General features: G+C 37.3%; 1 protein-coding gene across 33 annotated transcripts in view; it reads right to left on the bottom strand.

Moving 5' to 3' along the window:
* LOC136843439 (phosphatidylinositol 4-phosphate 5-kinase type-1 alpha-like) overlaps window positions 1-18171 on the bottom strand; it is a 350658-nt gene that overhangs the window by 93430 nt on the left and 239057 nt on the right. For 20 of the 33 annotated variants that reach the window (XM_067111936.1, XM_067111944.1, XM_067111951.1 and 17 more), the window contains 2 exons: window positions 14206-14250; window positions 4315-4338 (listed from right to left, as the gene is read on the bottom strand). In XM_067111936.1, coding sequence (XP_066968037.1) covers window positions 4315-4338; window positions 14206-14250 — 69 coding nt within the window. The remainder of the gene's footprint in view (window positions 1-4314; window positions 4339-14205; window positions 14251-18171) is intronic. The other 13 variants (XM_067111961.1, XM_067111957.1, XM_067111964.1 and 10 more) reach the window with 1 other exon arrangement.

Here is an 18171-nt window from a genome sequence, read left to right as displayed (position 1 = left end):
AATCCTCTAGTTTAAAGGATAAGAAATTTTTACATTTCACACCCAATTCTATACCCAGGACAGACCTAAATTTCTTTTTGCTCCCCAATGTAACTTTCCTAGTGCCTTCTCCCCCCTTCTGTATGGACCCTTTCTGAGCCTGACAACAGAACTGCAGAATATATACTGTTCTTCAAAAAGGGGAATCTGGGGAACAATATCCTTGAGAGTTTCCTCTTCCTTGGCCTAAGAAAGCTTGGGGTAAATCAGAGTTGTGCAAGGCTCCAGTCGTTATTAAAGGAAGTGAAGAGGTGGAGCCCCATAAAACCTGCACCGTTGGGGCTATCTTCTACAGCGTAACATTCAGTGGAAGTCCTTCCCTTGGGGGACACAGTATAATTTTCAATGGGCTTGGGTAGAGATGGTCTCACCCTCCCTCTCCTCTAAAAGAGTTTTTTTCCAAAAACCAGACCCCTTTTAAAAGAGGGCCATAGAGAAAGGCAGCTTTATTTGCCACCACTCTCCAGCATCCCCAAGAAGCATTCCTCCGAACGAAGGGTGATCCTTGACCAATCATGGCATGCGAGGCAGCACGGCAGAAGCCTTGCCTTAGGGTTTGGAAGTGATTCTAATACAGAAATTGTTAATTCCAGTCTCCATTTTCTTTTCCCTGCAAGGGTCAGCTCCTACAAGATTTCCCATTACCTGGTCCCTGAATAAGGTTCTTAAGACTCCTATCATCCCCTCAATTCATGCGCCCAATTCAACTGAGAGATACTTCAAATGAGAATTTTGCCTTTCACATGCAGTAATCATGTAAAAGCCACCAAACACACTACAAAATCAGATCCAATAAGTAGGGGTTCTGAAGGGGTTAATAAGGAGGCCTGGTCAACTCTGCAAGTCAGTCACAAATCTCTTAAAAGTATAATTTTGGTTTCCCGTAAAATAAAAAACTAATATTGATTGTGCAATTTTCAGTTATGCACAGTTATGTATTAGTTAAAACAAACCATTTAGGCTCTCAATAATAGAACCAGATTCCAGCTAGTTAAAGGCTTAACTGATGATCTGGAATGAACATAGCAGAGTGATGAACACAGAAACAAATTCCAACTTGTGCTGAATGAAGACATAGGAAAAGGCAACCCAGTAACCACTGAGGACAGTTTCCTGATGACTCACGGAGACAGAGTCTGCTACCAAGGAATAAAGGCATCATGTGCAAGAGTACTTTACCAACTTTCCTCAGTAAAAGTTAGTAGTGGAGGTTCAATACAGGGTGGCGATATGGTCTGCTAGGACCTCTGAAAAGTCTCTCCCTCTGAAATGATCTTGAATATCTCCATACAGAGGGTATCTACGACCATGTTTTGAAGCCATTATTATTAGTATTCAGAAGATGGGACAACACTGGGAGAAACCTTGGTACAATGATGCCAAAGTTCTTTATGACTGTGGTCTCCTATCAACTAGCTCTTCAACATTTTCATTAGTTTAAAATAATAAAGTTGGGTAAAATATTTATGCCTTGTCTCTCTACAATCCATTCAAATTCTACACAAGAGGAAGTATACTGCCCACTGCAAACAGCAGCAAACTGAGAATTCAGAGGGTAGTTTAAACCTTTATTCCTTAGTTAGATTTCTTAAATCAAACGCAGATTACTTATAATGCCAAGCAAAAATGTCTTGAACAAAAGCCCCATAATTGTTGCACTTTGAAAAATGTCTATATTAATATAAACAATGTGCAAAAAATGTAAAAGAAGAAAAGTGTATATTTAGACTTGTTTCCTATATATAAAATTAAAGTATTATTTAGTAGTTAGACCAGATCACTAAGTCTGCTTATTTAGCACCCACAGGATTTGTCTTTATGAGCAATCAAGTTTAGACTTTATCTATCATATTACAGCTCCTCATAATCTTATACAGTAATTAGGTCAACTGAATATGAACAAAATTTTTTTGGTTAGTTTCCAAAATTTATGTTCATAGGTGATTATATTTTTGAGATTCACACAAAAATGTTTGACTGTTAGTGTTACTTTATATTCTATACATAGGGACTGAATCATATGGGCTATTCATAATATATCATAGGCCAAAGTAGTGGGACCAATTCTAACACAAGTCAAACTATTTTCATTTTGTCACTATCGGTTCATTATTCAATACAGTACATTCTACCATTTACTGATTATACTGGGTTTTGGAGATGTTATATAATCTCATTAATAAGAATATTCACATGTGATTTTGCCATAGTAGTTGCAGCTTTGGCTACTTTACTGGCTTTACTTCCTAGAATGCTGACATATTTCTACATTTTTACTGTATTCTTCTAATTTGTTGTACAAGGGTATTTTTTTTAATTACAACTTTGAAGGGCTTCTACAGAACTCATTGCAGCTCAAAATTAAAAATATCTGTCACAGCATATCTTTAATCTTTTAAAGGTTCATCCTGTTGCATTTAATTTTGCTGTGAAAACAAAGACAGTTAGGCAAGGACAAATGTTTTGTTGGGTGACATTTGTGACAGCATATCTTTAATCTTTTTAATGGTTCATCCTATTGCACTTAATTCTGCTTTGAAAACAAAGACACTGTTAGGCAAGGACAACTCATGTTTTGTTCGGTGATATGTTTCTCAATGATAAAAATGTATTTCATTTAGACCTCTGGTGTTATGTGCAAATATTCCCTTCAAACTTCACTTGTAATCATGGAAGATACCTCCATGTTATTTAGGTTGTGAAGGTCAAGCAGGCTACAACTGTACCTTCCTCCACAAAAAAGCTTGGTTCATAAGTTCTGGGTGTGCAGGAAAAAGTGGCAAAGGAATAATGAGGAACAGCCCCCATAACTTAGCTATATCAACTACATAACCCTGAGCACTGAAAATCAGTTTTGGAATGTTATTCTCTGTTAGACCCAAGCCTCAACCAAGGGCTTATGGAGTTGGGGAGGATAGCAGTGTGCAATAACCAGAGTGCAAACTAAGTGAAACAGAAAGGCATTAACCATTTGAGGATTCCTTACTTACTAGATTACCACTACAGATGAGCATTATGGAATTCTGATCTAGATCTGACTGCCCAGATTAGCCAATTCATTTTGTTACAACAGTAGTTTGTATTAAGAAACAAATTTCTTTATACAGTACATTACTTCTTATAACAGAATATATTTTAGAATGCTGGTGGCTCTTGACCAATGGGAACTATATTTTAACAAAACTTCAATTTACTTCATATGCTTACAGTTTTTGCCTTTGTTAAAGATGTGAAAGTTTACAAGCTTGGAAATATTTTGAAGAAATGAGTACAAGACTTCATAAATCTCATATTCTAATCATTACTTAAGGGATGGAAGAGTTTAGTATGGCATACTGCACAATACAAGGGAAAAGGTTTCAGGCCAAGAGAAATGAAAATCATATTGTATAAACGAAAAATGTAAAGAAAAAAAAAAAAAAGAAGATGCATATCAAAATGAGGAAGAGGTAGCCATGAGCCTTTAAAAAGTCAAACCCTAAGGAAGCACCTACACCAGCACCTCTGAGAAACATACAAATGTAAAACAACAACAGTCGAGTGATGCACAGATCCTTCACAAAGAAGTGTTTACTTTAGGGTGTTTAAAACATAAATGAATTTTCAGTGCGTATATTTGAAAACCATAATAATTTAAATATCACAAACTTATGGCTGTGACTTTGAAGAAATTTCAAAACTTGAAACTATTACACTATACATCTCTCAGTGTTGTTTTACAAAATCATTCCTTTGAAGCGAGAAATTCTCTGACAAAGCTTGCCTAGTATCAGCTAATCTTTTGATAGTGATTAAGAGATATGTAGTATATCAATTCAGCTAATGCTACTGGCTTAAGTTCTAAATACTCATTAAGCAAGATTTTTTTTTTAGGTCAGTACTGGAATATCACTGTAAATATGGAAGCAAAAAATAATCCATCAAGCTTTGATACCCCAACCACAAAAACAGGTCAGACCAGCAGTCACCTGGGAATGACACTAAAAGCCATTCTCCAATGCTTTAAGACAGACCAAAATCATATAAATACACAAACAAATATTTTTATGTATGTATGAGTGTATGTATGTGTGCATATGTGTATGTATGAATGTGTGTGTGTATATGTTTATGTACGTAAGTATGTGGGTTTATTTGTGTGTCAGTATGTGTGTGCATATGTCGCTTAAATATATTAACTTGCTAAAAGTATTTACACAACACAAGAACTTATGCAAGAGCAATAAAGCAAATTCCTCTATTTTACAATTTCAAAATGTATGAATATGAACTCACCCTGTAATCTTCCTGTTGCTGCTCCTGAAAAAGTAAAAAAAATTTCAAGTTAAAGGTCATATAATAGCAAATGGAGAACTTTTGATAGAACAAATCTCAAGAAGAAAAGGTAAACTGGGAAATCAATGACCAACACTGCCATTGCACACATTAACTCTTACTTGATAATCTTCATGAATTTCATTGAACCATAACATCACCTAAAACCAACCACAAAAAATAAGACCATTAGAAGTGAAAACATTATCAATACATTCAAAGATTACAAAATAGGATACCTTAAGATTAAGTCTTTGTAACAATTAAAGGGAGTTTCCAATCAACACAATGTAAACAAATATATCTTAATGAATTACCTTATACATACAGACATTATGCAAGGTAACATGAAACCCCCATTTAATGTTTAGTTCACACATACAAAAAACATCACTTTATGTAAAAGAATAATTTTGGTTGTGCATTAGATATATTTGCTATCAGCAATCTGACTTTCAGCATTCACAATAAAACTTCTAAGGCAGACATGAGGTCTCATCATGAAAAACTATAAGTCCAGTTACTGCCACCAATATTTCTTATACATTATTTAGAGCATAAACCAGACAACTAATATATGGATAAGGATCCAATAATTCCAAATAATTCCAAGAAGCTGAATGTCTAAATATAAAACAGCATTAGAGTATAGTAATCACATAGAGAAATTAGTCATAATTCCAAATGTCACAGGGTACGCTGTGATGATTTCTAAGAAAACCAATTTTCAAAGCATTAGAGGATTGTCATTTTCAATTTCACCATGATGTAAATCATGTATGATTTCAACATAATCTGAAAACTCTAGACACATCCTCATACTGACTATCACGGAGGAGTTACATGTAAAATTATTTCTTTAAATTTTCTTCTCTCTTGAGTACTTCCTTGAGTTACCTATGCCTATTTGCCTCAATTTTCTGGGCCTTCCCATTGATTTTCACTCAATTACTTCCAAATCCACTTCTCTGATTAATTTGGTAAAAAAATTCTTTGGGTGAGCTCTATTTGAGTCTAAATGTGACTCAGTGGTCCAGTTAAAATACTTACGTTCAGAAATAAACATGTCACCTGGTAATCTCTTTCTACATCATCCAGGCTATTACTACTTTTTTTCTTACTGCCCTTCCAACATCCTGCTTCAAATGAAATGTTACTAAAGGTAGATGAAATGCTCTACCTCTTCATAAACCCTCATTTTCTTGTTATATTTTACATTGCAGTACTTGTAAGTTGTTATATTATCCATTTACCCCTTGAAACCATGTTAATTTGCCATTTTTGCTATGTTACTTGTGCTGCTTCATAAATCTGTCCTTTAACCAACCCATGGAGTGTGAAACTCAACGAAAAGAAAAAAGATTTATCTCTTCTATCTTTACTCTTCAGAAATATCAGTCCTTTTTTTATTGCTGATTTTCAATGAACAAAGTATAATTTTCTATCATAAAAAACAGTAGAAACAAATCAAATGCATAATACCTATATCCCACCCTAATGAAAAAAAACCTGTACAGAAGACATTTCACAGTCAAGGCAGCTTGAGTTGTTGCTTACAACATAAATCTTTTTCTTCTTCACTTCCTTTTTTAACTATTTTCAGGAAACAGTAATTCCTTATCCAATTTATATTCTGCAACCCTGCACATCTCTAGAGACATTAAGTTACATTCAGTACACAGTACTACACAGCCTTAAGCCTCTCCTCCATTACTACGATGGAAATAAAGTAATCAGCAATTTTCTTATTATATCTTAAATTATCTGAAACACTGTTTCATTGGGTCTGCTATTAGGCAGGAAGTATTTTCTTAATACAAGCCTATTCAGGTGCTATTCTAAGCTCATGATCTTAGACGGTGACCACTTACATTATTTTCATTACATGAATTTAGAGGACCTTACTAATGTTCAGGGTAGAGTTCTCCTAGTTTTCAACGTCTCTATTTAAGTCTTTAATAGCATAAGAATGATGTTTATTTCTCTGTTATTATTTCACCGGGTGACACGGGACCCGATCCAGAAAAAGGATTTTGACAAAGGAAAATCTATTTCTGGAGAGGGGCCCGTGTCACCCTGGTGACCCACCCCTGTTTTTCATTCTCTCCCTCCCATGGTAAACTTCATTCTAGTGGGGTGGGTGCTAACATGGAATGCGGCTAGTGTTGCCTTGTATACAGTCCTTGAGTAGTGCATGGGCTTGTATCAGCACCTCTCTCGTTGGGACTTTTGACATTGGGGATCTCTATAGGATAAGGTTCCGTGTTTTTGTAGTTCACCCTTTTCCATACACGACTCCATCTAATGGAGCTCGCTCTGGGGGTAGTAACTCCAGCATTTCATTTAGCTTCCTCTGGTATCTAGCAATGGAATTACCTAGAAATAAGTGCTGAATGGACTTTTTCACCGGGTGACACGGGACCCCTCTCCAGAAATAGATTTTTCCTTTGTCAAAATCCTTTATTTACCCATCACTGCTTCAAAATAAGCGTGTACAAGGCTTGTTAAGGTCAGGACAGCTTAAGCTGTTCAACATTTTTGTTCTGTTACTTGAAATAATGTTATTTTGCCATTTTTGTTGTTACCTATATTTTTACATCACATAGCAGGTTTGTTTTCTCTGGATTTCAGATTGCTTTGTTTCTGTGCCAAATTTGATGCAACATCACTGGAAAAAGGCCAAAACCTTGAAAATAATGCTGTCTTTCTCCACATTTTGCCTGAGAAGTGCCTTGTATTAACTACTGCTCTGTGATGATGAACAACCATTTACTGCCTTTAAGACTAATTAATTACTGCCAATTCACACACATACCATTTAGTATCGGTGTGCCATCAGCAGATTGCTGAGGAAAAGATCCATAACACTTTGCCTTATCTTAATGTTAGTATAACCGGGGGAGATCAAGATTAACTAAACAAATGTGCAAAATGATTCCATGAAGCTGCAAAACCTCAAAAGTTCACCTTTTAAGCGAGTCAAAAGCCATACACTCAGTCAACAAAATATCTATATATGGTTACAAAATCAGTGAGGACCTGATTTAACCATACAAGGCAAAGATGCAACCACCTATTGGTTTCGATACCACCAGCAAACATGGGCACTCTGAAGCAAGTTTTACACAGGTTTACATATTATGCAAAGAGGATTCCTAAATTTTGACATAAAGCTACATCTTACAAAGCACAAAATTTTCCACTGGCATGCTTCAACTTCTGAAACATACAGTAGCTCTACACACTGCTTCTAGGGCAGCCATGTCACCTACACTGAATTAGTCTGAGCAATCTGTTACCTTCGTGTTGCAAACCATGAATGATCAGGAAATTATCCTGAAACTGAAAAGCAGGCCACTAAAATGACTAATGTCACAAGAAAATGGCTTCGCTGTGTTAAGGCCAACATTTCACAATTGTACCTGATCAAAAATCTGTTGCTTTCATGATGGATAACTATGAAGGTTAAAAACAATGATATTAATGGTAGCCAGTTGGAGCTGGCTAAATTTTGCTGCAACATTCATTGTCACCATGGATGTTGTAGTGCTTCTACTGATACAGTGATTCATGCTTACTGCAATCAATACTCTTCTTTATCACACAAAAAATTGCATAACTTTTGCGACCCCAGAATCACTCGACTCTTGCACAATGAGATTCAAAAATATGTCATCCTCCATTAATATCCCAAATTCTGCTTCCCTGATTCATGGAAGGCTCTACAGCATATCAATGTACATTTTATAGGACTGCTGTCCTAAAGGACAAAAATATCTGTTTATGGCAATACATGAATTTTCAAGGTTTTCATTTGCAAGACTTATTCTTGATTTGGTCATTTCTATTCTCTTAATGGGGTACTCTATTTACATTAACTTGTAATATGTAAGAGTACCTCTTGCTGCAAGGGGTTGCTTCCAGTAAAACAACTCCTTACTATCTGCAAGTCAAAGACATTCCAATACGTCAAGTACATCAACAAGACTGAACTATCTGCCAAACATGTATCACTGCAGTGATGCTACTTTTGTGAGATAACCTCTTCACTCACCAAGCAGGAAGTCCTTAACCCATGAACTAAACCCAATCATTATTGCAAGACAGGAACCATGTAACTCAAATTGCATGAGTTTCTATTTTAGGAAATATTAAAATTGTTCTTAAACATTACACTGTTGGTATATAAAAATATTTCATACAAGCCATATGTGGAATAACAAGTATTTAGTAATCCCATACTCATCGGTTGGGCTGGGAAAGACCATCCGACTGAAATATTGGCTAGTATTTCCATTCTGTAACAGATACTCATAATGGCTTTAAGATCCTCACCAAACAAAACTATAACAGGGCTCAAGGACAAACTATTTTTTGGTAACAGAGAACTACAAAAACTGTATAATTATTGTTTTTGTAGTTTGAAAATTTTCTAGAAAAGCCAGCAAAACATGAGTTAAACTCCACTATCAGAATACACAGTATTTCCAATAAACTCCACTAAACAATACATGTAACTGCAGGTGAGAAAACTTGTCAGAACCTTAAAGAGCTGTTATTCAGCCAAATAAAGACTTTCAACTGAAAATGAAATAAGGCTCTCTCTTAATGCAAAATTGGAGCCCTAAGGACAAACAAGTGAGCTGAAAGCACATAACCCATTAGAAGCACTGCACTGGGCACAAAGAATTTAAACTTGATTCTTCAATCCACTATACCTTTCTGTAAAGCAAGAGATGACCACGAAGACTGAAAAAATACTTCAGTGCTGTGCTGTATACGAATACATACAGACAGCAGATGAGTCTACATGCTCCCTTTAAAGACTTACTTCATTCCCTCAAAAACAGAAATCTCCAACAATTCATAACAGAGATAGGCAGCTCTGACTCCAGGAACTTGAAAGAAAATGGAAAATTAAATCTGGTATTCACATGATGGGTACTGTATCAAGCAATGCACTTATTGTACTTCATGATCTCTCAAATGCTGCCATGCTGACTTTGAACACTAATGTCAGTGCCCTGATTAGACACAGATGGTTTTTAACAGTAACTATCCATACATAAACAAAAATTACGTATTTAAGAAACTTTCAAATCTAACAAATTTTTTCCAAGGCAGCCTTAACAAAACATAGTAGTGAGGATTTGTTCAAATTTAAATTAATCTTCACTTAAGTCTCTCCTAACAACTAGAATAAGGCTATAATTCACTGCTTCTGCAACTAAAAAGTGTCAAGATGTTTTGCAGTTGATCTTTTCCACTTTTTAATTGACTGGCAATAAAGCTGTTTATGACTGTACCTTTAAAGGAGCTAAGACCTACTGGATCCTGTGCTCCATGAAGCAGTGTTCTAAGATCTTAGCAATTTTGTCTTTACACAACACTTTTTTACCCTTAAAAGTTAGGTAGAAAAGACAAGCCTGAAATTCATCAACAGATTTGTGATCAGCAGGGAATGACTCTGAACTCTATAACAAGAAAGTAACAGTAATTAACCATTTCCATACCATGTTCTAAAGCCACAATCCAAGGCAGCATGGTCAAATTGATGCCAATTATTTGAAAACAGTGTACAGTACTGCATTTAGTGTAGCCTTTGACATAATGCTAGTTTGTCTATTCCCTCAAAAATATAGGCCTAATATTGATCTAAAGATAGGCACTATTTGTACAACTTTTTATATACTTTATATACTACTATGAGATTCAGAGCCTCTGTCCCGGTGTTTTTCTGGAATAACTTTTTTTCTGTGCATTTGACAAAGATATTACTTAACCATAGTATACTTTACATCCCTACCTTATTTTCGGCAGCATTCTTTATTACTTATATTAGATAAAAGTATATTCATAAGAGTAAAATAAAGCAGCCGAAGAGACTAGCGGAACACTCTAATGTATGGGTTCAAAGTTATACGTGACATAAACATATGATGTCCAGACTCCTCCCACAAGGTGATGACGACAAACAGCTGTCTCTGAAATTCTCAATGAATATTCGTACCTTGTTAAGGCTTCAAGAATGGCAGCTATGATAAGCCATTTTCCCCATGGTTGCAGGACAGCTTTTGTGATTTGGCTTGCACAATTGTTTAGAAGTGAGGAGGCCCATGGCAAACCCTACGTAAGCTTGAACAGGTGAATGAATAATTGGGCCCTTTTTTGGGTAAGGAGTACACCCGGACATCCAAGGCTACCAAGTTTTCGTCATTTGTTGACTTCCATAAGGTGCACAAAGATAATTATATATGCTCTATAAAGCAATACTTATTGATTTCTTAGTAAAATATAACTTGCAGAACAACATTAAAGCTTGCTTTGGCAAAAAAAAAAAGTCATGGGTTATAATACATCACTGAATGACCTCTATAGGTCCCAGTGGTTGGGCTTAGCCCAAAATGCCATAATCCACCCATTGATTATAATGTCAACCTTCCTCATATATAAAAATGTTAAATAAAGGATCCATGTAAGGGCATGTCATTTCATATGATGGCTCTTGTCCTCTTAGTGACAGAGTACAACAATGGCTGAATCGTAACATTATAATGAAAGTTGTTTTCATATTCCACAGAATATTACCGGCATGGTAGTTTGATTGTTGGTAGGCTTTTAAATACCAAGATTGCTTGCACACTAAAAAGTATAAGTATACTCAGTCCTTCAATTTGCTCACTTGAATGATTCTTAATTGAAAGTGATGAACTGGCAGATCATCCAATTAAGACCTACAATATGCATCTGTTTGTCTCTAAGATTAGACGAAGTCATTCTGGACCCATACACCCTGATAAGCAGCAGAGAATGAAAATATTAACGGTAATTAGCTGCTCCTACATTATACAGCAAAAGTCAAGCGACCATTTATTTTTCCCCTTTTTCGGACACCAAGAGTACAATATAGTGAATCCACCCAATTGCAAAGGTATAGTAACAAGCATTATCGTCTTTCGAATGAAAAATAGCCTATAGAAGATGGGTTACTCAACCTCATGGCATAAATCCTATATACTACTATTACTACTACCACTACTACGAGGTGTAAACAAGGAGTATTGGTTGTGTTTCATTGTTGCCAGAGGTTGAGACTTTTTCACAAATGGCCAATTATCCATTGAGAAGGAGGCAAATTAATGACGTCATAACTTACGTCATTATATCTTCGAAAGACATTCCTCTGAGTTTGCTGGGGATGTCTACAAGAAGTCGGTGTTATTCTTATACAGTGAACCCCCCGTATTCGTGTTCTCATGATTCGCGGACTCACGCATTCGCGGGTTTCTCTGTAGAACATATCTAGCCATCACTCGCGGAAAATTCACCCACTCGCGGTATTTTTCACTGAGAAATATTCACTAATTACTGTATTTTCATTTAATTTTCATGAATAAATGCACTTTTTGTGATAAAACTATTAAAATACTCAGGTATATGCATTTTTACAGAGTTTTTCTGTGTTTAAACTATCAAAATGGGCAGTTCTAAGTGTTTTTAGATGGGTTTTAAGTATTCGCGGATTTTAGCTATTTGCAGGGGGGTGTGTGTGGGACGCATCCCCCGCGAATACGGGGGGTTCACTGTATTACCAGAATTTGCAACTTTCAAAATACAGAATACAGTAAAAAATTAGGTAGGGATGTAAGATACCCTGTGACAAAGTGTCGTCTTTGTCAGGTACGTTGATAAAATTTTATTCCGGAAAAACACCGGGACACTGGCTGTGAATCTAATAGTATGCAAGATAATCATAATTCCAAATAATTCAGAAAATTTTGCTAACTTTTATAAATATCATCCCATCTTTAGGGTAGTAACATACTTCAAGTTAGTACCACAACCTTTTAATCTTTGGGTTGCAAGCAACAGCTGAAGCCTTCCTGACTTTAAAACATTTACACATGGTATTAATCAGCATAGAACACTGGAGTTACTCGTTAAATCTCAATCCATCCCATTGTTCATGAAAGAAAATTATACTCACTCCTAAGACAGAGAAGAAGCAATTTACTATGGTATTTGCACTGAACACTGGTAGAAGAATAAGTGTCCGAATAGGTGAGACTGCAGTAGATTTCTTGTATGGAGCAGATATTCAACTAACAGCAATGACTTATGATAACAATTAGGCATTTAATTCAATCTAGATAGCAATGTCACGAAACACCCCATTAGATAAGGTCTTCTGTATAACATAAGTTTTGGGACTCAAATGCCCCTAACCACTATAAACAATATTTTGTTAATAAAATTACACACAAAAACTTTAGGTATCTTAAATACTAAGGTAAAAAACTTCCAATAAAATAATCAACCTGCTATCATTTTGGAGAGTTCAGTATCCAACATGTTGTAAGATATGTTTAGTAATCTTAAACCTTCAGAAAATATATCAAAACCATTTACATGTACTTGGAAAAATCAATGCCTACAGCTAAAATAAGCGATTGCAGTATGCAAGCAAGAGACCAGCCAGTTACTGGAAACAAATACAAGCTTATAAAGAGTATATAAGCTAAAATCCTTACCTAACTTGTCTTTCCCGTCACTGTATTTAGTATAAAGCAGTTTCAGATACAAACTTGTTGGATACCATGAACTCAGATTTCATTAAAGGCCAATACTGCATATCAAAAGTTGAATATGCAAATATAACTGGGTACTACTTAAGAAGGTATCACCATCTTGAAATGTGTACTAACCTGATTTTTGGTAATTATACCCCAATCAATCTTCAATGAAGTAAAACAACTACTTCAGCTTCTAGGCACACAAAATGGAAAAATAAAAATCGTTGAAGAAATTCCAACTACTTTCAAATACAGTACAATAAGAAAGAGCTAAACACTGTCATTTTAGTTTCCGTGAAATTAAATTGCACCAAATATTATGAAATTACCAAAGATCATGTCTTACAGTGTGATGGTCATGCTATTCAAGGTGAAAACCATATGTACTGTTAAGGTGGCCACTGTCCTTTACAGGTGGAGTGTCATAAACTACCCAATAGGGTTTTAGCACTGAACACTTATTACGGATATAACTGTACTGTACAGTACTCTACTGTGCTTTGAAAATGAGAGGGAATTGTTTTGGGTACAAAATCAAACATAACAAGAAACACAAAAGATATCTACCAAGAATACTTGAGCTACATTAATTTTGCAACCAAACACCATAATTAACCAGCAAAGAATTATCCACAGTAATATGAACACTGCTTGAAATATAATGTGAAATACATCCCAATATACTAAACAATTTAACAGAGGAAACACATCCCAACAAACTTAATATAACAATGTAAATACCAGCACAGTTTGCTGGAGTACCACAGAATGAAACAAAACAAAAAAAGGTGACACTACAATGAGAGTAGCTTGTCGGAGGAGGGGAGTAATGCACACAAATCATAGTCACGCAATCCGACGTAAACAAGTGGGCGTGATTAATCAACAGCGTGTAGCTCACAGGAGACAGTTCCAGGAAAAACATATCAGCATTGTACACTCTCATCCATTGTGATATAGCACTTCAAAATGAGATAAAAAGAAAAAAAGATAATGCTCTTGTCATATCCTCAAAGCAATCAGTACAAAGCACTTTCAAAAGAAGCTATGAAATGCCAAAATATATTTAAACTAATAATCATACTTTAAATTTAACAACAATGGTCACTTGTGTTCTAATTAAACCATCAACATGTGTAAAAAGCATACCAAAAATATCTCTAAGTCTTCTTGTTCATTACAACATAAAAATTTCAAAGTGCTATAACCTTGCATGAAAGGCACACTTAGAACAGAACTGGTGAAAAATGGGTTAAAAAAACACTATTACAGTACATACTTCTGCTTCGAACGCTTGCACTTCTCCTGCTGGAAACAGATGTTCCTTGAAGGAAAAAAAAAGTTTCAATACCTTTGTTTGGAGATCTATGATTTTTTTTTTTGCCAGGAATTAGGATTTCTAAGAAATAAACAATACAAAGAAAAACACAAAATAAAGCATTAAGACCCTTCATTTTTCAATTAGTTTCCACCTTTTATTCGAAAAAGTTCTAAATTATTCCACAAATGATTACTGCTGCCTTATATAACATTTTTCAATAAAAAACCCAAACACCACACTCCTTGTAAACAACCAAGCTATAGACTGTAGCATAAAATGACAAATTTTTAATTAATCTGTATTTTTCAAAGCTAACAAATCTGCGGTCTTAGCATAAGGATAAATTCTTCTAGCACCAGCTGGAAACCAGTAAAAATCATATAAAATTGTTGAACATGGAATTGGTGGCAACAGCATTCGGCCAATGGGATGAGAGAAGAGGTATCTGTTGACCTCCTCTCACCCAGGATGCCATGATGCATTCAGTTTCTTCCAGCCCAGGTAACCAGATCGAGAGGAGCCAGAGGTAGGCAGTATACATTAAGGCCGCAGGCTTGTTAGCCATGAAAAACTGAAATTAATAAAAAATTTGTCATTTGTTCATATGCAGAACAAACCTGGGTCTTAATGTAAGGATAGGCTCACTTTTGGGGGGAGGAAAGCAAGTCATGAACCAACTGGAGGTTTGGCACACCTGATCTCACTTCCTGGCTAAGGGAAGGTAAAAGAAGAAGTTTATCAAACAGTCAGACTACTGGGCTAATACACAATGTGAAGGTAAATTGTATAAGCAGAAGTTAAAGAGCTACAGGCAGTCCCCGGTTAACAACAGCGGGCTCGGTTAACAGCAATCCGGTTTTATGGCGCTTGTCTAACGACGAAAATCGGCAATTTTCGGCGCCGAAAATCGCTGATTTCCGCTTATTGGCGCTGATAATTGGGTATTGGTACCGATACATACCTAACAGAGGCGCCGATAACTGAAAATCAGCGCTTTTCAGCTCCGACAACCCCCGAAAATCACCGAAAAAGCCCCGAATTCGCCGATTTTCGGTTATCATCACACCCTCAGAAACGGAACCCCGCCGATGACCGGGGACTGCCTGTATATCCGTTCAGACAACAAACCTAAGTTAGCCACCAATAACGTTTATTATTGTTCCTCTCTCCTCTTGTTAGAGCGAGGAAGGATTAGCTTCTAAGATTATTCAATTTGTGTATGAATAACATACAGGCAGTTCCCAGTTATCGGTGGGGGTTCTGTCCCCGACAGCGTGATGATAACCGAAAATCGCCAATAACCGAAAATCAGTGATAATAGCGCTGATCCCTGGTTATCAGTGCCGATAACCGGGGATCAGCACCGCCGGTAAGTGGGGATCAGTGATATAACCGGAGATCGGCGCCAATAATTGGAGATTGGTGTCGAAAATCCGGTTATCATCGTCACTGGACAAGCACCAAGTTGGAAGACGCTGAGACCACTCTGTCCCTGACAACTTAGCTTGTCAGCCACTATATTCCTCTTGCCTGGGATATACCCATGTAGGTCTACTGAGTGATCTATCACCTACTGGTGCAAGAGTACCATCTGTGAGTGAAGTTGGTGTGACACTAACCCCCTGTTTGTTTATGTAGGCTACCACTGTGGTGCTGCCCAACATTAGGACTAGAATGCCCTGTCACCCTTCCTTGAAACTCCTGAAGTGCCAGGAAGGCTTCTTTTAACTCGTGATTGTTGATATGCAGTTGCTTATCCTGAAGATTCCACACTCCCTAAGTTAGAAGGTCCTCCAAGTGAGCTCCCCAACCCTCATACGAGACGTCCGAGAACAGGAGAATCTGGAGGGGGGAGAATGAAGAGGTACTCCTATAGCCAAGTTTCTGTCATCCAGTCACCACAGTGGGTCCCTTCTTATTTCTGCTGACAGGGGAATCTGCAATAGAGGAGAATCCCTCGAGGGGGACCAAAACTCTTTCAGTCTCAATTGGAGAGACCTCTCGATCCGTTGGTCCAATGGAAATATTCTAGACGATACAGTGTCTATGGCCATGCCCAAGAAAAGAATCTTTTGGCTGGGAACTAAGTTTGACTTTTCCAAATTTATCACTGATGCCTAAGCCGTGACAAAATTGGATAGACGATGTGTCTTGGATTACCTTTTCCCGAGAACTTGCCAAGACCCACTAGTTGTCAAGGTACCTTGAGAGTAGAATAACCTTAGAATAAGCCCACGTTGATAGTAGGGTGAACACTTCTGAACACCTGAGGGGCTGTTGTAAGGCCAAAGCATAAGATTTTGAATTGGGACATCAGCTCCCCTAGACTGAAGCAAAGAAACTTCCGGAATGAGCGATGGATTGGCATTTGGAAATATGCATCCTTCAGATCCATTGCGAGCATAAAATTGGTGCTCCTCACAGCTGCTAAGACTGTTCGAGACGTCTCCATCTTGAATTGGGTCTTCCTGATGAACAGATTCAGGGTCGAGAGGTGTATCACTGGCCTCCAATCACCCGTTGCCTTGGAAACCAGAAAAACCCAACTGTAAAGTCCTGGAGGTGGATGCCTGACTACTTTCACAGCTCATTTTTCCATCATTTTTTTCACTTCCTCTTGAAAAGCTAGATACTTTGGAGAGTCCTGGGCATACGTCCAATGATGGAGAAGGTGGTCAGAGAGAGGAGGAAGAAAATCAAAGGGAAGTAGATATCCCACCCATACAACATCTACTACCCACTTCTCTGCCCCGAAACTCTGCCATATAGCCCAGTGGCTCGCCAGGCACCACCCACTGGCAGCAGGGAGTGGGGAGGGGTGCCTACTCTATCGCCTACTTCCTCTAGCCCTACCTCTAGCTCCTCTCTGAGGAACAGGAGTCTCAAAAATGAAAAGTTCAACCAAACAATGAGGGAAGCTCTTGGCTTCGAGAGCCCTATTATGGATAGGGAACCAACCTCCTTCTCAGAGGAGGTGATGGTTAAATGAACTTATATGAAGTAAAAACAAAGAGTTACTAGGCAACTCTTCCCCACACTAATCTCAGCACTAATGAAAGAAGAAAACATTCCAAACTCCTGGAGTGGATAACTCCTGAAAAGTGCAGACTGGCAAAGTAGTACATATCTCAATTTGGATTTCCACCTAGACTCAGAGAGAAAATCAAGGAAACTCCATATTTCACCAAACAGAAAATCCCTGAGAAACATTCCTAATGAGCAACAACAGAATCACAGCGAACATCACCCTACCAAAAGCTGAATGTGATATAGCTTCCCACAAGACTTCCCCAATTATAAGCCAAGGCCAGGGACGAACATGTAAGTGAAAAGACTCTGTCCAACACCAGAGAAGAGGCTCAAAAGATGCCCTCATAATGCTTAAAACACCAAGAACAAAAATCACTTGGAACCAAACTTCCCTAGAGACAAAGAGTGCTCAACTCTTATTAGATTAGACAACTCTGTCGAAGAGGAGAGATCTAACCCAATCAGACAAAAAGACTGTGACGGCAAACCATAGCCTTTGCATCAGACGCTGGAAAGAACCAGACTCAGCTAAGGTAAAAGGGGAAAGTCTATGATCTGCTGAATAAACGCTCCAACCAGAGATACTCTCTTCCATAATTCTGAGCATAAAAGATGCTCCTCCCTTGATGCACATTTTCCAGAACACTTTCAAGGTATACTACCAAATTTCCCGCTACCCTATGAGAAAGACCCTTTCTCACAGGGTCTGCTAGCAAATTCCAACATAAAGTTGCAGGAAGTGTACCACACAAAGGAATTGGTGAACAAGTGGCTGACAAAGAAAGAGGGCTTAGTTACTCTCACAGTTCTTCAACCAAGGAAACAGCAGATCAGGATACCCCTTGGCAAGAGGCCCTCAAGGAACCACCAGTCAAGCAAAATGGCATGAGAAAC

This window comes from Macrobrachium rosenbergii, chromosome 11 (assembly GCF_040412425.1).
Source record: "Macrobrachium rosenbergii isolate ZJJX-2024 chromosome 11, ASM4041242v1, whole genome shotgun sequence".
Lineage (NCBI taxonomy): Eukaryota > Metazoa > Arthropoda > Malacostraca > Decapoda > Palaemonidae > Macrobrachium > Macrobrachium rosenbergii.
The sequence above is the reverse complement of the archived record's forward strand: the minus strand, read 5'-3'. Positions and strand labels throughout refer to the sequence as shown.